Here is a 19,032-nt window from a genome sequence, read left to right on the forward strand (position 1 = left end):
TTTTACCCCCCTCCTATCATTAGTTTATTTATCTAGCTGTTTTTTTCTTATTTAATTTTTCTAATTGTTATTTTTTCTTAAAGCATGCAAATTAACTCGTACATAATTTATATAGATTATGATTTATGAAAAATATACATAATTATAGATAAAATTGCACGTTGTATGCTGGCTGCTGCATATCTCACCATGTTAAAGTTCTGTCAAACAAAATCAATCCAATGAGTCAAAAAAAAAATCAATAAAAGACAGAAAAAACAAATCGGAATATTAATTTTGAAAAAAAATGAATTTCTTCAGTAAAAATCATTATAAAGTTTATTTTTCTATAGAGCCTAAAATGCTACAAATGCTTTTAAAATTCATTTGATTAAGCTTTATTTTTTATGCAGAGATAAAAGCCTTCGACAGTGTGTTAAAGATCACAATCTTTTGTTTTTTTTTTAATCTTTTGCTTTCATTAATAAATATGCAAACATATAATATGTTTCATGTGAATAATATGTTTTCACTTTAAAGAAGAATTCATCTAAAAACCATTCGCTACATCTTAAATTATCTCCGTAGGTATATATCATATAAATATATTTTTCATGTTGGAGATTAAAAAGGTTTTTTTAATGGAAAAATTAAAAGATAAATAGATGAACAATTGAAAATTCTCAAAGAATGATTCACTATGTGTTTGTTTTTTTCTTTTACACTCAATTTGTGAAAGGGAATTGGCATTTTTGAAAAGCTAAAGAAAAAAAAAGGATACTTCTTTGTACATATGTTCAAAGTAAATAATTCATAAACTGTTTCTTTTTTATTTGTTTTTCCTGACTGAATAATTAAAAGAAATATTTATTTTTCTTCTATTAATATGACAAAATATAAACAGATGTTTTTTATCAGTGTATGTTTTTTTTGTCTTTTTGTTTTCCTCTAATGTTACGCCTAAAAAGAGATAATATAAAATAATAATATAATATATAGTCACATGTCGAAAAACGATAATACCTATATTTATTAATGTTTAATGCAATAAAAGAAAACACTCAAATGGACACAAATATTGAATAAAATTTTAGGCAATGTTTGCCAGCAGTATCCCGGAGATTATTGAGCTAGTTGGTAGTGGATCGAAATATGGTGGTGAATTGAAAAGAGAGCACGGAAAGAGGTAGAATAAATAACAACACAAAATATCGTAATTTTATATTTTTTATTTCTTTTTATTTCACAATTTTTTTGTTTAATTTCTTTATCATTCCCTCGAATACTAAAAAACACAAAAGAGCGAAAAGTTGAAACTCCTCAATTTTATCATTTTCAAATTTTCTAATTTCCAATACATTTTTAAATCCACCTAATAATTTCTTTTGGGTAAATTGAAGGAATATTTTTGCATTTTTTTTTTACTTTTTGAATATTTTTATGCTCATAGTTTTTTTTACATCTCACAGATGAAATATTTAGTAATTTTTATTTTATAGTTCCCTTTTTGCAATTTTGTTCCTTTTTATATATTCTGCAAAATATATAATGAAAGCACAAAAGGAAGGAACCTACGATGAGCACTGATTTATCATATTTTTTATTTTGGTTGAAAAATCTTTATTAATTTTATAGATGAAATATACATTAGTCTGTTACCCCTTTTTCGAATGTTTTCTATCTCTTATTTAAAACATTTATTTCATATAGATTTTTTTGTTTCTTTCTCTATCTCTATATCCTGTAACGTTTTTCAAATAAAACTATACTTTACTATCTTATTGACTTTTGATAAAATAAAAAAAAGAAGTTGAATATTTTTAATATTGTTATATAGCTGATTGCAAAGTTATATATTTTTTCAGTGAATTTTTTGATTTCTTGGTGTGTAGATTTTGATAATTAAATTCTTATTGCGATAAGGATTGAATTTAGTACATTCTTTAACCTATTCTTTCACATTTCTAATTTATTTATGTATCAGTAGAATATGATTCACAAATTACGTTATTCCTTTCTTTCATATATTTTCTTTTAAGTTTTATATGTTTTTGTTTTGCTTCCGTAAAAGCAATGAAGTAATATAGCAAAAGTTTATTAAACAAAACTCAAGAATTTGCAAAAAAAAACAAATACAAGACATTTAAAAAAAAAGAAATGTGATGTGAGACTCATAAACTTCGTTTATTAATGTAATGGCGTGAATAATACTTGCACAATATTATTGTATAAAGAAAAACAAATAATACTGCAACGTAAGAAATATAACTTGGAAAAAATGGAAGAAAATTTTTAAGTTAGAATAAATATAATAAAAAAAAACAAATCTTCAAAACGGCCACGCATTTTAAGAGCTTTTAAAAACTTTGTTTAATTATGAAGAAAAAGTACCTAAAACAAATCACAATTTGTGTTAAAATGAGAATGAATGAATGAATATTTGCAGTTAAAAGGGCGAAGAAAATTTTGAAAAGAATAATCTTCATAAAGAGAAACAAAAATTATTATATCCTACATTCTTTATCATTTTATTTTGAAAACTTACACCTTTTTCCACCTTTTGCCACTTTCACAATTTTATCCATTTGTAGCTATATCTCTTACGTTGTTGTATTTCTAACCTATGAAAGAAATTAATTGGGTGTGTTAAAATTACAATTTAAACAAAAAAGCTGTGTTAATCCAAGAAGAATTTTCAGAAAATATTTCAAAAAGAAAAATTCCTTTCACGAAAAATATTTCTCACATTAAAACTGAAATATTCTATTAGTCCACTTTCTTTTATTTTTCTCACTGATTTTCCTATCTTTATTTTCTTTTTATTTCTCATTTCAATAGTTTTACACTTTCCATAATTATTTATTATTGTGTTTTATTTTTATAGCAAGAACATATGTAACAGAAAAGTGGAAATTTTCCACATTCTAAAAAAAATATATCAAAATTGAAATTTAGTGTGAATGAGATGTGTGAATGTGTTTTATTTTTTTTTCAGTAATGTTAATATTACGCCCAAAGAAAAATGTAGAATATCTTTTTAGGGGAAAAATTAGGGGCTGTAAAATATTGTTTCATGTTACTTTTAGTACAAAATTGTATTAATAAATAAGTCTAATTCGATCTACGTGTGAAACAATAAGGGGCAGCCCATTAGCAAAAAAATACTACATATCATAAGATATCAAAGTAGGTATATACCTATGTTAAATATAGGATTAGATTATTCAGAAAATAAAATGAAATAGTCGAAATTGATTAACATAAATCACCTTATAGAAAACAACAACAAAATATTAGTTTATTTTTAAAAACGCGATCTGCTGTGTCTCAATTATGTAGGCGGTGTTTGCAAGTTGGATTCCAGAAATCACAGAACTGGCGGCCCAGAGGAACAAGTACGGGGGTACATACAACAAGGATATTCGAAAAAGGTACACCACATCTTTGATGATGTACCTAATAAAGATAAAATCTTTTTTCTTGTTATTTTGAACGAGAACTTTCATTGAAGATCGCTTTTAGAACATATATTTAATTCTTATATCAATTCTATATTATATTATATAAAATACAAAATTCAGAAGTAAACATATTCACAGAGTTAGGCAAAACTCTTTTACACATTTTTCATTTCTTTTCCTTTTAACTCTCTAATTAATTCCTTTTATAATTTCTTTTCCAAATTAATAAATTAGGCACACTATTCAAGAGACACTTTATAAAAAAAATTAGTCACGAGACAGCTAAATTAACACACCAGACTCACGACTAATATTCTTGTATTAAAAAAAGCATTTTAATTTCCTTTAAAGTTTTTTCATAACAATTTTCTCTCGCACTAAGTAATCAGTTGACTGTGGAATTAATTGAATGCAGTTTCTTTTCCATTAGTTTCTCCTCATCGTTTTTGTTGGAATTTCTTTAAAAATAAAAATTGTTACTAAAAATCGAGATTTTTTTGTTGCAAACTTGACATAAAAAAAGCAGACAAAATCAGAGAAAAAATGGGCAGAGGGTTTCTTGGCGGCATGAAATGTTTAAGTTTTTCGTCTGTTCTTTTTTTTGTAAATATGTTTTCTTTTTTATTAAAGAAAATCATATGTATTTGCTTTAAGTAATTGAAATAATGAGCAATTTGTCTTCCAAATCGTATCTTTTACTTCATTGCTCATCTCATTTTGTAATTCTCTTTCAAAATTCTTAACCACATGCAACAAAATTCTATTTCAAAATTAAATTTCAAAAAATATATATTTAATTAAAAGTTAAACAAGATTTTGAAAATATTTTCGAACTCCTTATTTTAGTAAAGTTTTTTTTCTTTTTTAGAAAACACACAACATAAAAATTGTTGTAGACTTTCATGCTAAGTTTGAGAGTGAATCAAAAATTTAGTTTTTTTTTTTTCATTTGTGCTCCAAGCTAACTGCACAAGAGTTTTTTTTATGGATTTTTAGAGTGATTTGAGTTGGTTTTTTCTTTGACAATCTCACACGTGTTTGTATTGAATTTTAATTTACAAAAAAATCCTAAACTGCTTTCTAGAAATTCAAAAAAAATCGACAAAATAACCAAAAAAAAGGAAATATAACCTTCGATCCCCAACCATTGTACCTATATACATTTCTTACATATTTGCTGAGTTTTAAAAAAATTCTATTTATACCCAATTTCATTTTTTTAATTCTTCTTTAAAATTTAATTAATATACAAAATATATAAGTAGAAATTTGCTTGCACAGCCTGTATGCCGCAGCCACGCATCTTAGAGCAAAAAATATATAATCCTTTTACTATCAAAACCAATATATTTATGTATAACGTCTATTCAATTTCTTACGTTTATCCAAGAAAAAAAGATGATAAATTGCGTTTTCTTTCATTAATCTTTTTTTTAATTATCTCTCAAGGATGTTTAATATTCGTGTATTTACTGTTTTTTAATAATGTATTGAAAAATATAGTAAATATTTTTGTATTAATTTTTTTCGAAGAAAAATCGAGTAAGGTTTTAGGAATAGTTTGTATTTATTAATTGGAGTTTTTATTTCAATTTACTAAGATTTTTTTAACAAGAAATATTTTGATTTTTGCCAGTAGTTTTATATCTATTATACACATCAATCGCAAAAAATATCAAGCATAGAAATGATTTATTCAATTTTACTTGCAAGAAAGATACCTATATATTGAAGAAAAAATTTGAGGAAATAAAAAAAAAACAAATAAATTGAATGAATCATTAAATCCTCCCCTTTATTATAAAAAAAAACACCTTGATATTATAAAGAGAAATATTACCTATACTAATAAAATTAAGAACGAATGGTTTGTGTGAATTGCAATGAATGTATTGGATAGTATTTTGTTATCTATTCTCTTTTTATTTAATTTTATTAACTTAACCCCGATTTTATATATTACTTAGATAATCTATTGAGTTTTCCTTTTTATTTGGTTTTGTTTTTTGATTTTTTTTAAAAATACTTTCTTTAAAAAAAAAAAGAAAAAAAATGTAAATGAACCGGATAAAAATATTTACAACGAACAAGGCGTTTATTATTGTAAGAAAACAAAACTTTATTAAAAAAGAAATATAAAAAATAATCAAACTAATACAGAGACTAAAAACTAATAAATCTACAGAGGTGTGATGACAATAAATGATTTTACCTGATAATGACTGTGTAAACGAAAGTTTTATGATAAGAAATGGTGAAAGACAGAGATTTTTATTCAAAGGTGCAGCAAAATAAGAGTGTTGCAAATATTTTTGGAGAATAGATAAGGAATTTATTTCTCAAACAGTTAGGATTTCCCTTTTATATATAAAGAAAAAAGTAAATATTGAAGACAAGAGTTGGAGAAAAAAAACAAGCAATATTCTGTTCTTTTTCTATCTTTCTTTATTTTTAATGTACGTGTGATTCCTGCACTTTTACGCAATAATTAACACAAACACGAACACTTCGAACATCCATTGAACAGGCGATATTTGCAAGTTGTATTCCGGAGATAATAGACTTGATTGGAACTAGACCAAAATATGGGGGCACATTGAAGAACGAAAAAGGGCGAAGGTGAGAATATATTAAAAATTTTATAAGAAAACAAAAACAGTTAATCAAGAGAAAAAAAAACGTTTATATTATATTATTAAAAATTTAAATGTTGAAACTTTTATTTGCATATAAGAGGTTACACAAAATATAATAATATTAAACATTTCATTTATTTAATTTCTCCCTATTGAGCATATTAAATTTTTATTTTATTTAGTCAAATAGAAGAATAAAAAAATGTAACGAAATGTTACTTTTCGGTAACATTTTTTTTGTTTCATATTTAGTTTTAAAAAAAAAGCTTTTTGTTTAAAATTTATTTATTTATTCAAATACACATTTTTTTAGTTAAACAATAAAATACACTAAAACATTATTAATACAAAGAAACAAAATAAAATATTAGACATGATATAATTCAAGAAAACATTCAAATTAATGTAACTTAACAAATTATAAATGTTTGAGTCGTGTTTTTGGTGTTTCTTTCCTCTCTAATCTTGTCAAAATGACGAAATAATCTTTATTAATCTTTCATTGGTTTTATGTTTGTACTACGTGTAAGTGATTAATTTTTAATTTTTGTTTCAATTTCTTTTTTATTTTTTTCTTAAATTTCTTCTCTAACGTTCCCTCTTTTTAGTTTTCTCCTATTTAAAATGACAAAGTAAATAAAAAACGGTGAAAGAACCCTTTTGAAACTTTTAATCAACGTTCTTAGAATAAAGAAATATTAAAGACTAAATGTGAATATGCGTATAACGTCATCCCCTCGCACGCCTTTTGTATTGTTCCGTATAATTTCCAGTATTTTATATAAAAATTTTATGTTTTAGCCTTTTATTCGTTGTTATTGGTGTAATTTATGTTTAGTTCCTTACATATGCAATTAGAAGGGAAAGTCTATCTCGAAAAACGTATACTATCTAATTGCGTTTTCCATGTTTATTTAGTTTTATTGTATAATCTGTTTGTGCAAAGAGGAATTATCCAATTTTAAGCATTCTTGTTAAAAGTTTTCTGTTTCGATGAATAACCTTTCAGAAAAAAGTTTTTCTATATACAATTTTGCAAAACAAGAATTTAAAATCAACTAAACACAAAACTTATACATTATTCTTTACACCGAGACAAATTTATTTTGAAGATATTTTTTAAGTATTCTTTTTATCTCTTCAGTTTTAATAAAATAAATTTTCTGAATATTCCAATTTATTTCATTCTTTTCATCTTGCGAAGTAAATACATAGAGATGATTTTAATGTGTTTGTTCGAGAACTATATATAATAAAATAATATCCTAGTGTTTTAATATCATATATTAAATTACATATCTTTTTTGGACTGTGTAAATATCGTATGATGAGATTCTCTCTGAAATATCAACAATTTATTTCTATAGTTTTCCTTCAAAGAAATTAATTTTAATAGAAATTTTAGACAACTACATTTTGAGCATAAAAGGAACAGAAGACAGTACAAAAAAACTCAGATTCAATGTAAAACATCTCTATGAAAGAAAAAAAAAGAACTTTACAAAAAATTTTTTTTGTTATTAATTCTATACTGACATTGCTCTATCTTCTCTCTCATGTCTTCTATACTCTACGAGTGATGATTCCTTTTGTTCTCTCTTTCTCTCTATTCTTTTAGTTGTTGTGAGAGTGTACAAATAATACTTTATGAATTTCCTAAAAATATATATCAGCAATAAATGTTATTTTAGGTGAATGTATTATTATGTTGTATACTAGTTGTAAAAAGTAAAAAAAAAAACAAGAAATATCTGAATAGAAAAGTTTTATAAAATCTTGAGAACATAAATAAATTAAAACCAAGAATGTAATGCTAAAAAAAGAATTGTTTAAAATTGAATATAATTTATTCTTAAAATCTGTGAATAAAATTTGTAGTTTATTAAGTAAAACAATGAAAGCTAAAATATAAATAAAAATATATTAGATAAGTAGTGAAAATATACATATTTTAGTAATTATTCCTCTCTAGTTATCCATTTTATTTTAGGTAATTACTTTACAAAAAAATGCGTGGCCAGGCAATAAACGTTGGAAATAATCTAGAAAATATAAAAGACTTTTGAAAAAAAAATCTTTGTAATCGCAAATGTAGATATTTTTGGGAAGAAAAAATAATTTTGATTTTGTAAGAAAAAATTGCACCAATATAGGACAAAGTGCAATGGATTTTCTTATTTTTTTCTTAATTCAAATTTAAAATGTATATTTTTTTGTTAATTTAAATATCATTTTTTAATTTGAAATTAAAAACTGTATATAATAAGATTTTTTTCAAGTCTTTTTATTAGAAAAGTAAGTCTGATATTTTTTTAATAAAATAAATATGAGTACTTAGAGTAAAAATCGCCCAAGTATGAAAAAAGAAATCAATGAGTATAATTAAAAATGTACATATTAATGGTACGAATTAAGCATTTTAGGTGCATGGCATAATAAGCAAGTACGTTGTGTGATTTGATGCATTTTTCTTGTTCTAAAAACACCCATATAAATTAATTTATCACCAAAGAAAGTGAACAAAAACAGAGAGCATTAAAAGCATTAAAAAGCACACACACCTACAACCTAGAGGAATGTAGAAAAAGGAATTGCATGTTGAATTTGCATAAATAATGCACCCTGCAAGGATTAAAGTTTATGGTGATTTTTTTTATAAAATTGTCGCACAGATTAATTATGTAGCTTTTTGGTACAATGTATTTGCAAGTTTTAACCCGTAGCATAAAATACAAAATATAGTGAAAGAAATATACACGACACACATGAAATTTTCATTTTATTTTAAGATGAAAAAAATACATTCAACTTTATTTTTTATTTACAAACAAAATGTTTTTATTCTCAATTTTATTTTATTAATTTTTTCAACATACTGAAAGTATGATTAAATGGAAAAATATTAATAAAAGCTAAAAAAAATATATTTTAACAAATCTGTTAATATTTTTCCTTATTTATACAATAATTAATTAAATATATATTTATATATGGGGGTAGCAGACTATCAAAAAGAAATCTTCTCAATTAGGACTGAAAATCAAATTGGAAAATGATTTTTTTTAATTTCATTATTTTTCGTCTGAATTTGCATGAAATATTCCCTAAATCACTTTTATGCTGGGAATCAATATTAATCAAACCACATTTTGAGTTTGTTGTTTTTTTCGTTTCCTTTTAGTTTAAAATTACCCTCATTGATTAAAATAAATCAACACGTATTTCTAATATTTTGTTTGTTGTTAAAAAGAAATTTTTTGAATTTTGTTTTATCAAGGACTTTGACAAGGAATTAATCTTTTCTTTCTTTTGCTGCTTCATCTATGGACATCGCTGGATTTTTTTTTATGCAAACCTCATCAATGAAGACATATTGTCGTCTGTGGGCACATAACGTATGAGTCAGTGTCGCATTTCCTGAAGGATTTTTTACACGAAGATCGTGAAGATGTTGACGTCGAAGTGGTATTTTTACATCGGTAAGTTCAAAGAATTTCATCTCTGTTTTCCTTTAAAATTATTTAAATTCAATTTATTCAGTTATTTTTTTTAAACTTTTTACTTAATTGCCTTGATTTTAAAGAAAATTTCCCGTTAAGTTCTTGATTAAAAGAATACAAAACAAATAAAAAATTTAGTAGGTATAAAAAGAACATAAATTGTAATACTTTTTAAGAAATTAGCAAAGTGGCATTAAACACAGAATTAAAAGAGAGGTAAAACATGGTGGAGAAATAAATAAATTTTACAATGTAGCAAGGAGCCTGATCTGGAGCTCGAAGGACTTTTAAAACGGCACTACACGACTGTGGCGTTTTTTCAGGGAACTATGATGAATGCTGTTGATTTGGAACGAGTTAAGGTACATCAACATCCACAAAAAAAAAAGAATTTTTATAGAAAAAAATCGAACCTCTTAATTCAAAAATAAGACAACTGAAAAACACGACACCAAAAAAGTCACACTCGTTGGGCAGCGTTGAAATTTTTCTTTTTTTTCTCACTTTAAAAGTACAAAAAATTCTCCCTGAGAGAAGAATTAACTGATGTATTCTTACTTAAGAATATAATCCCAAAAAATTCCAGGATATTCGTGAAAGAAATCGCTAATTTGGTTGAAAATGTTATTAATTACTTAAAAGGAGCTTGCATAAAGCCAAGGATAATTCAGGTTTCTTTTACAAATATCTTGAATTTTTTGTACTAGTATATTTTTATATTTTTTATACAAGAAAATATTCTACTTTGGTAATTTTTTGCATGCTGTTTCTCAATTACCTTTATTTATTGTTTGAAAAATATTATTGTTAATGTGGTTTTTATGATATATTTTTGTTTATGCCAAATTTGTTTTCTTTTCTTTTATTTTCCTATATTGGAATGCCACAAATTGTTCTTATTCTTACTTACTTTTATTGATGAAAAAAAATACATTTTATGACATTTACAATATTTATTCTTTCATCTTAACTTAAGAAATTAAAGACAAATTCAATTTAAATGAAAGTAGTTAAAAGAATTGAAAAATATCATAAAATGTATTTAGTAAGTTAATATATTTTTAATCTTTATATTTAGTGAATTATATTATAAACATTATAAATTACTCTATAGATGGTTTTTGGCTGAGGCGGCTGCAGTTATAAAAAAAAGAAAATTTATATATAAGAGAGAAAAAATGCTAAAGCATAATTCTGAAGAAACTATATACCTAACATACCTCTAATTAGTGATTTATCATTCTTTCTTATTTTGAATCAAGGCATATTTCAGTAGAAAATAATTTTATTTTCCAAAAAAAAAAAATCATAAATATTTATTTTGTATTGATAAAGCAAACTTTTGCTATCTTTTTCTCATATTTCTCTTTAATTGACTGCACATTTCTTTTTCTTTTTATCTCTTTTCAATCAAAATCAAAATCGTATAAAAAATTCGCCATATGAAATGGACGGAAATATTCGACTGAATTGAATAATTCAAAAAAAATCCAAACACGCATTATTCGGTATTTTGACTGAATGAAATATAAACCACAATGTAAATTAAATTTGTTGAACATTCCAAATGCGCAAAACAAATCCTTGCTGAATGAAAATGAATGGCAAAAATGGCATTAATGTTCCATTAAATGGTCCAAACAAAAAAAAAACAAAATAATAATATGGATGGTAATCACGTAAAGAAAACCACCTGATTTGGAGTTAGAAGGTCTGTTCAAGCGTCATTTCACTACGGTGGAGTTCTTCCAAGGGACTATTATGAACCCCATCGACCTGCAGAGGGTTAAGGTAAAGAGCCACAATCATGATGATGACGCTACTTTTGTACTCTATATAAGTGTTTATTGTGTTTATTTTTTTTAACCAACCTTCTACCTTTTTGTTTACCCCATTCTATCTCTTTGTCACTCTTTGAGTACATTTGGATTTCTTTGTTTTCATTTTTAATGTAAAGCGGTGCAATCATCACGTACTCGTTCGTAACATCCATCCACCCCCAATTTCTTTTTTCAAACCTAATGTCAAGTAATTTCTGTTAATTTATCTTAATATTATACAAACATAACAAGAAAACAACATTATAGAGTTGATGATGGGCTTATACCATTTCAGTAAATGTCTTTAATTTATTTTTGTTATTAATCTGAAAATGTTTGGTGTGATTATTTTTTATGTTTTATTAATTCATAATAATTCCAAAATATTAGTTTAGTTTTTTATTTGGTGTATTTTACTTTATTAATGATTTGTTTGAAACGATAAAAAATGTCGCAAATGATGTGTGGAATTCGTTTTAGAATATTATAATGTGACGTTATTATGTTTCAAGAATAGAAAAAACCAATGAGATAAAAAGAAAATCTTCGAAAATCACTTTCCCTTAAAAAACTAAACTTAAACCTTAACTAAAATAGGCAAATTTATTCTTTATATTCTGTCCAAAAAAATCTTTAATTTATTATTCAAATTCTTTAAAAAGAATAGTACCTATTACTTCATTCCATTGATCTTATTTACCCCATTTAAGGCGGAATACTCCATATTTTTTTCTTAAGTGGTTTAAACTAAACAACATTCCTAATTCTTTCCAATTGAGAATACGACTTTTTCAAATAAATTAATTTGTTTCAAAACTTTCCTTTAACCCATTTTCATTCAATTTTCATTAAAATAAAACTTTTAAAAATAGAAGTGATTAAAATGCCATTAATATCTGTTTGTAAAGAAAATGTATCCAATTTATGTGTAATTAATATATGGTAAGTGTTTGCTTGTTTAACATTAAATTGCATGATTTTTGTTAAAATAAAAATTATCTTTTCCGTAAACTTTTTCTTCAGATGCTTTTTGGTAGTTTTGCTCACAAATGCTAACACGTATAGATTATATTGGTGTTGTGTTGTAATTAACAAAAGAAAAAATGTGTTTTTGTAAAACTGTTTCGACGAGAGTGAAGACATTTTTCTTCAATAAAAACTCTTTCACATCCCTCATCCTTGAGATTACGTGAGAATATAAAAATGGAATTACAATGAAAATTAAAGTTTATATTTCACTGAATTCCTTTTTTATTACATTAATATAAATTCTTCTCATGTAATCTCTTGCTGGAGTTGAAAGTGAATACACAAAAATTAAACTCACATCAGAGTTATACATTTTTGAAGTCTAAAAAAATTACAAATTTTTATTCTTTTTTTATGATTAATTATGAAGACAATTAATATATTTTTCTTCCATAAATCCCTATTTAGGTACACGAAGCTGATGCCTGTTTAGTGCTAGCGAATAAATACTGTCAAGATCCGGATGCAGAAGATGCTGCCAATATAATGCGTGTGATATCAATTAAAAACTACAGTGACGACATTAGAGTAATTATTCAATTGATGCAGTATCACAATAAGGTAAGAAATGCATTTTCTTTGAATATTTTCCTTTAAATTAAATGATAAGCTCATAATGTTTTGTTGAAGAACGAAAGTTTAAAATAAGCTGGACATAATTTCAAAATTATTTGCTGAACTGTCACCAAAGATAAATTTTATATTTTCCAAGGAATAAAAATTCCATCACCTTCCGATTCTGAGCAAAGAAAATCCGTAATATATATTTGATATTTTCCGTCTTGAAAGTTTCTTATGCAAATATTTATAAACAAATATTTTCCACCTAATTGGCAATTATTGTATTGCACCGAGAGAATTTTCTTGTTGCCATTTGAGTATTAGGTGAAGCGTTAAGTGCAAGAGTTTGAGTTTTTCGGAAAAGTAGCTCTAAATTGTGTGTGGGAAAAGGTGTTGTTTTTGGTGTGGGGGAGTAAAATTGCTGTGGCGCCATGTCAGCATAATTGTTCTTGTTTTATTTTATCTTACTTTTTCTCCTTTACCAGGCGTATTTGCTGAATATTCCATCGTGGGATTGGAAGCAAGGAGACGATGTGATTTGTCTGGCAGAATTGAAATTGGGTTTCATTGCACAGAGCTGCCTGGCCCCGGGATTTTCCACCATGATGGCCAATCTCTTTGCCATGAGATCATTCAAAACGGTGAGCTCAGCATATACTTTATAATTTAATTAAAATTCATTTTGAGCAAAAATGCTTATAAAAAAAAAATTAGAATTTGTAGAAAAAGTTTTTGTGGCTAATTATATAATTAATATTTCATACATATTTTAGAGTTTTATAATTTATAATCGTTTTTAAACAATTCTTTTTTTTCTTAATCAATTTCTCTTTTTCAGAAAGTAAGCTCCCTCTCTATCTTTGTGTCTGTCACTAAAAAAAACAAATATTATTATCTTCCGATAACGAAACAAATTTCATTAGTGATTTATCTGGATAAAATAGTAATTAATTTAGAAAAATTTAGCTGCTGTAGTGTGTATTTGTTGGGTTTGATCATTTTCACCATTTAAAGAAAAACTTTTCAAAATTCATTACAAATTCCACAATTTCAAAAAAAAAAAAGAACTCTTCGAATTCTGATGCATTTCGTGTCTTCTATGCCTTCACTTGTTGTGTTGATTTAGTCACCGGACATGCAAGTCTGGACAAATGATTACTTACGTGGCACAGGGATGGAAATGTACACGGAAACATTGAGTCCTTCCTTCATCGGTATGCCATTCGCCCAAGCAACAGAGTAAGTCCCTCACACGTGGGTGGCATATTACGTAAAAATTGAATTGAAAAGAAGCCGCTAAAATCATCACCCAAGAAAAAATTGAAAACTTTTTTGCAAGAAAGTTAAATGTTAAATTTATTTTTCAAATAATTATATCTCTTTGTCAATGAATTTCAGAAGAGATTTTAATTATTAATGTTGCTTTTACGCGATAAATTGTATAAATTGCTTCTTCCATATGCTGCATACCAGCAATTTATTTTTAAAAATAAAAATTCCACAAAATATTCTTCAATGAGAGACAGGTTCGGAAAAAAGATAAATATTTGGTACTCGAGCTTCTTCCCTCTTATTGCCTAAATGTGGCTGAGATGAAGACAAAAAAATTGAGGGAAAATATTCTGGTTTATTTTTCATTAAACTCATATTGATGAAAATTCTCGTTCAATTTAGCATAAAAAGCCAAAAGAGAATATGAGGAGACAAGTTGCATGACAAATATATTTGTAATTCATGTACATTTGCATTTTATTTGCCCTATGTTACGTTCAAAATGAAATTTCTTTTCTGTCTGCAAGCGTCAAATATAAATTGAATTTGCAGAAGACGGAATAATAACAAGAATTATGGGAAATATAAGGAGGTGAATGCATTAATTTTTCATTATTATTGCAAAAAAAATTTTGCATAATGTAATTTTCTTTTTAACTCTTCAAAATGAGAGAAAATGTAATTCTTTTATTTAAAAAAAAAACTTCAACCTTAACTAATGAACCAGAATATTTTTCCATGGGAACTTTAAAAAAAAAGATCAATGTTGTGCGTATTTTCTTCATTATTTCCTTCATTTTTATTCATTTCTGTGTATTCCTTCCTTCCTGTTTCACTCTCTAAAATATTTTACTATAAATTTGTACATTTTCTCTATACTGCGGCTTTTGTGTAAAACTTTCTCCTGTTTGACACCCACTTCTCTTCCCTTTTCATATCGAGAAAGGAAAACAATATTTTGTGATAGGAATGATCCATACAAAGGAAAAGCGTAACAAGGAAAGGGGAAAAGTGAAATTTCATTAGGAAAACTCCATTATAAATCCACCGTTCATCTAACAAATGATTCTCTGTGTGTATCTTCTTCCACCAAGCGCATTCTTTCATCCCCAATGAGGAAAGAGTTACGTTTTCCACAGCGAAAGAGATTTGTTTGTCCAACATTCACCTGAGACATTCTCAATGTTTCTTTGTTAATTTAATAATGTTAAACCAATTAGTAAATTAATTGTAATGAAAAATTAAACATTAGAGAGAGAAATTGCGATGAGCGTTTGTGTGTGGTTTGACGATCTCTAATGGTATTATGTCCTTTTTGTTAGGGGGTCATATAACTTAAAGTATGAGAAATAATTTTGTTGAAAATTTCTTGAAATATTTGATGTATATGAAGGTATATGAAGAAGTTTAATTCCTTTGGCCAGTTAAAATTGCAAGATATCGTAGGCCTGATGAAGGAGATAAAGTTTTCAGAAATAAATAATGTTTTGAAAGTACAGTCGTGCTCTCGTGGTAGGACCGTCGTCAAAATGACTTCTCCGCGGTAAAACGACTTCAGAATGAAGTATTTTGCCTTCGCAGTGGGACAATTAGTACTATTGGAAAGGTAGGATACTAATTGTCCCACTGCGAAGGCAAAATTCCTCATTCTGAAGCCGTTTTACCGCGGAGAAGTCATTTTGACGACGGTCCTACCACGAGAGCACGACTGTATCACATTCTGTGTTTCTTCATTCAGTAATATGAACCTAAAATGCCGAATATATTCTTTTCAAAAAATTCAAATAAATTGTCAAGTTATTTAAAAAATCTTAAGCCAATCATAAACTATTATTAAAAATCAACAAATTGAAAAATAATTTCTTGATTAAAACCTTGACTGTAACGTTATATGGCCCCTTTGGGTGCAGATGTTTGATCTTTTATCCTGTAACATGTACCATTTGTAAATATGTATGCGTGTGATGTGTTTTTATACCAGTTTTTTGTATCCATACAGGAACTCCTTAAAAATTTGTAAAGTCTTTCCATTTATTGAGACAAAGGAAGTGCCTCTAGGTGTCCTGGAAAGGTGCAACTCATATTGGAGAGATGATATTTAACACACATACAGAAAAAATAAAAAAAAAAGAGAATGTTAAAACGTTTGATGCGGCACAGAAAGAAAATGGCTTTTGTCTGTTTCTTTTTTTACAGTCACCAGACACACAGGCTTGGCAAAATGACTACCTTCAGGGTACAGGCTGTGAGATGTACACTGAAACCTTATCACCTTCATTTACCGGCATGACTTTCCCACAAGCGAGCGAGTAAGAATTCATTAAGAAAATCAAAACCATTTTTCCTCTTAATTCGTTTAATTTTCTTTAATATACATTTTTTGAACATAAAAAAAATTTCAAAAGAGAAATAATTCGTAAACTTTTCATTTTAATTTCTCTGAAATTTCTCACGTTTTTTTTATTCTTGACTTTTAGAGTCATGGAGTGATGCTAAAAACTAACACCAAAATACTTTTCAATTTTTGCCTTTTAGAAAGAAATGAAATGAATTGCAAAGAGTTTTTTTTTAGGAAAATAATTTTCTTTTATAGGAGAATGTTTTCTTTACATTATACTTTTTATCCCTTTAATCTCACAAGAATTTTCAATAGATGAGCTAGTGGTGATAGTTGATTGTTTTTTTACTTTTACCCTAATATTGTGTTTGATCAACTCGTTTGATTTTGTGTGTGGCGGAGAGTTTGTTGGAAAGTTTTTTTGTATACAATTTTTGTGATGTTCCCTGGAATTTGAGAACCCTTTATTGAGTATATTTTGTGTCCCCTAACTTTTATTTCTTCTTTTACGCTCTCGCTTTTTCAATCTCTCTCCTTTTCTTCAAATTTCCATTTCAATCAAATACTCTGCATGTTCACTGCGAAGCCTCTCTAGCCTAGCGCATCTCTCTCTAGCCTAGATGTTACATTTCACTATTAAGAAAAATATATTATCTTTTGCCTGTTTCTAAAAGACAATTCAACTTTTACTTTAACCAAGTTATAGGAGAGCTAATGAAAATTTATTTTTACATTTTTATACATTTTGTGTTTTAATTGGCATTTTCGATTAAGAAGAATAAAATGAAAAAAAAATAGCTAAAATAAAATTTAGGGTGATGATATTTTGTTATAAAAAAAATTCAAAAATGAAGCTTTACATGTCTTGTGTTAGTTCTAAAAAATTTTAATTTATATTATCGTGCTTCTATACAAAGAATAAATTAAATTTCTTTTTATTTTATTACAAACGTGAAAATTTAATTAAAAGAATATGAATTTGGAATATAATTTTGGTATTTATTAACCCTTTGCATAAAAAGTGAAATATCTGGGATGCCAAGAGTCACATTTTGAAGCATTTGCAAGCAGTTATTTTGCACGATCTTGGCATCAATCCCTGGAAGCTTGATGTGCGAAGGGTTAAACAAAATACTCGGCCAAATGTGCATTGAAATTAAATGTTGATAAATGATTAGTAAAATGTCTATTGCATTTCTCTATGTAGATTGTGCTTCACAAAATTGAAGTTGTTACTGTTGGCGATAGAAATTAAGGGAACCGAAGATGGATCAGATAGTAAAATATCGATAAATCCTAGAGGGGCGAAAATTCAAGCGAATACCCAAGGATTTTTCATTGCTCAAAGTGCCGATGAAGTGAAAAGGTAAGAAAATTTCTTATTTTTATAACACAATAATTTTCGTGTTGAATTTAATTAATTAAAACGTGTTATGTTAAGTGGGACGGAAGTCCTTGGGGATGTGATGGGGCAAGCAAGAAGAAAATGCTCTTTGGTTTTGACTTGACCCAACCTCATAAGATGTTTGGCTCACCCATGTTGTATTTTCTACTATGGGAAACTAATAAAAGATTTATTGATTATCACTCTAGGGCTTGGTTCTATTGCAAAGCGTGTCACGATGATATTAAGGACGAAACACTCATCAAGAAGTGCAAATGCAAAAACTGTGAGTAACAAATTCATCTTTTTTCTCTATCATTCTAAATGCATAAAGAGTAGAATTTCTTGTAATAAAAATATTAATAAACTCTGAAGGTTGCATTCTTGAAGCATTCCAAGCTCTGAAAGAATTTTATGGCACTACCAGTTTTCGTTAGACGCCATTTGAGGAGTTCTTGAAGAAGAAAGTTGAACGTCTTTCAAGATTTCGGTTATCGTAAAATCACGTTAAATATTATGTCTTAAAAAATATAATGAAATTTGAGAAAATTTTCTATAAAAAAAAACTTAAAAAAAAACTCTTGGATTGTTTACTAAGAAAAGCACCTTCATTTCTTTCACAAAATTTAGATAAATTTCTTGAGCAATCTAGAAAATAAGGAGAAAGATTTACTGCAATAAGTTTATTAAAAAAAAGGATTTACAATAAATTAGTTTAATACTAATACTACTAATATTAAGGAATTAGATTACTTCTTATAAAATAATGCTTCTAATTCTTACATTTACCTATCTTATAGAAAATATGCATTTTTCTCTACTTACATGTTTTCTTTAAAAAAATATATTTATAAAATTACTTTTTATATTAACAAATGGATCTAATCACTTATATTTTCTGGGGTCACCTTCTGTACTACAAATTATCAAAAACTCTCTTCCCCAAATATATCACAAATAGTGACTGCTCAGCCAAGGACCAAATTTGGTGACCTAGGTAAAAAACATATTAAAATAAGATAAAGCAAAAAATCCTAGAATTTCAATCCAAG

At 26.6% G+C, this 19,032-nt stretch overlaps 1 protein-coding gene across 9 annotated transcripts in view; it reads left to right on the forward strand.

Moving 5' to 3' along the window:
• The window catches only part of LOC129786291 (calcium-activated potassium channel slowpoke), a 51,762-nt gene that overhangs the window by 17,748 nt on the left and 14,982 nt on the right, over nucleotides 1-19,032 (forward strand). For 2 of the 9 annotated variants that reach the window (XM_055821194.1, XM_055821201.1), the window contains exons 5-13: nucleotides 1,074-1,165; nucleotides 9,445-9,555; nucleotides 11,262-11,367; nucleotides 12,834-12,986; nucleotides 13,472-13,627; nucleotides 16,455-16,567; nucleotides 17,804-17,962; nucleotides 18,190-18,266; nucleotides 18,942-18,977. In XM_055821194.1, the coding sequence (XP_055677169.1) occupies nucleotides 1,074-1,165; nucleotides 9,445-9,555; nucleotides 11,262-11,367; nucleotides 12,834-12,986; nucleotides 13,472-13,627; nucleotides 16,455-16,567; nucleotides 17,804-17,962; nucleotides 18,190-18,266; nucleotides 18,942-18,977 (1,003 nt within the window). Of the gene's footprint in view, nucleotides 1-1,073; nucleotides 1,166-3,318; nucleotides 3,411-5,967; nucleotides 6,060-9,444; nucleotides 9,556-9,832; nucleotides 9,939-11,261; nucleotides 11,368-12,833; nucleotides 12,987-13,471; nucleotides 13,628-14,112; nucleotides 14,226-16,454; nucleotides 16,568-17,803; nucleotides 17,963-18,189; nucleotides 18,267-18,941; nucleotides 18,978-19,032 lie in introns of all 9 variants that reach the window. The other 7 variants (XM_055821199.1, XM_055821193.1, XM_055821197.1 and 4 more) reach the window with 6 other exon arrangements.

This window comes from Lutzomyia longipalpis, chromosome 1, assembly GCF_024334085.1.
Source record: "Lutzomyia longipalpis isolate SR_M1_2022 chromosome 1, ASM2433408v1".
Classification (NCBI taxonomy): Eukaryota; Metazoa; Arthropoda; class Insecta; order Diptera; family Psychodidae; genus Lutzomyia; species Lutzomyia longipalpis.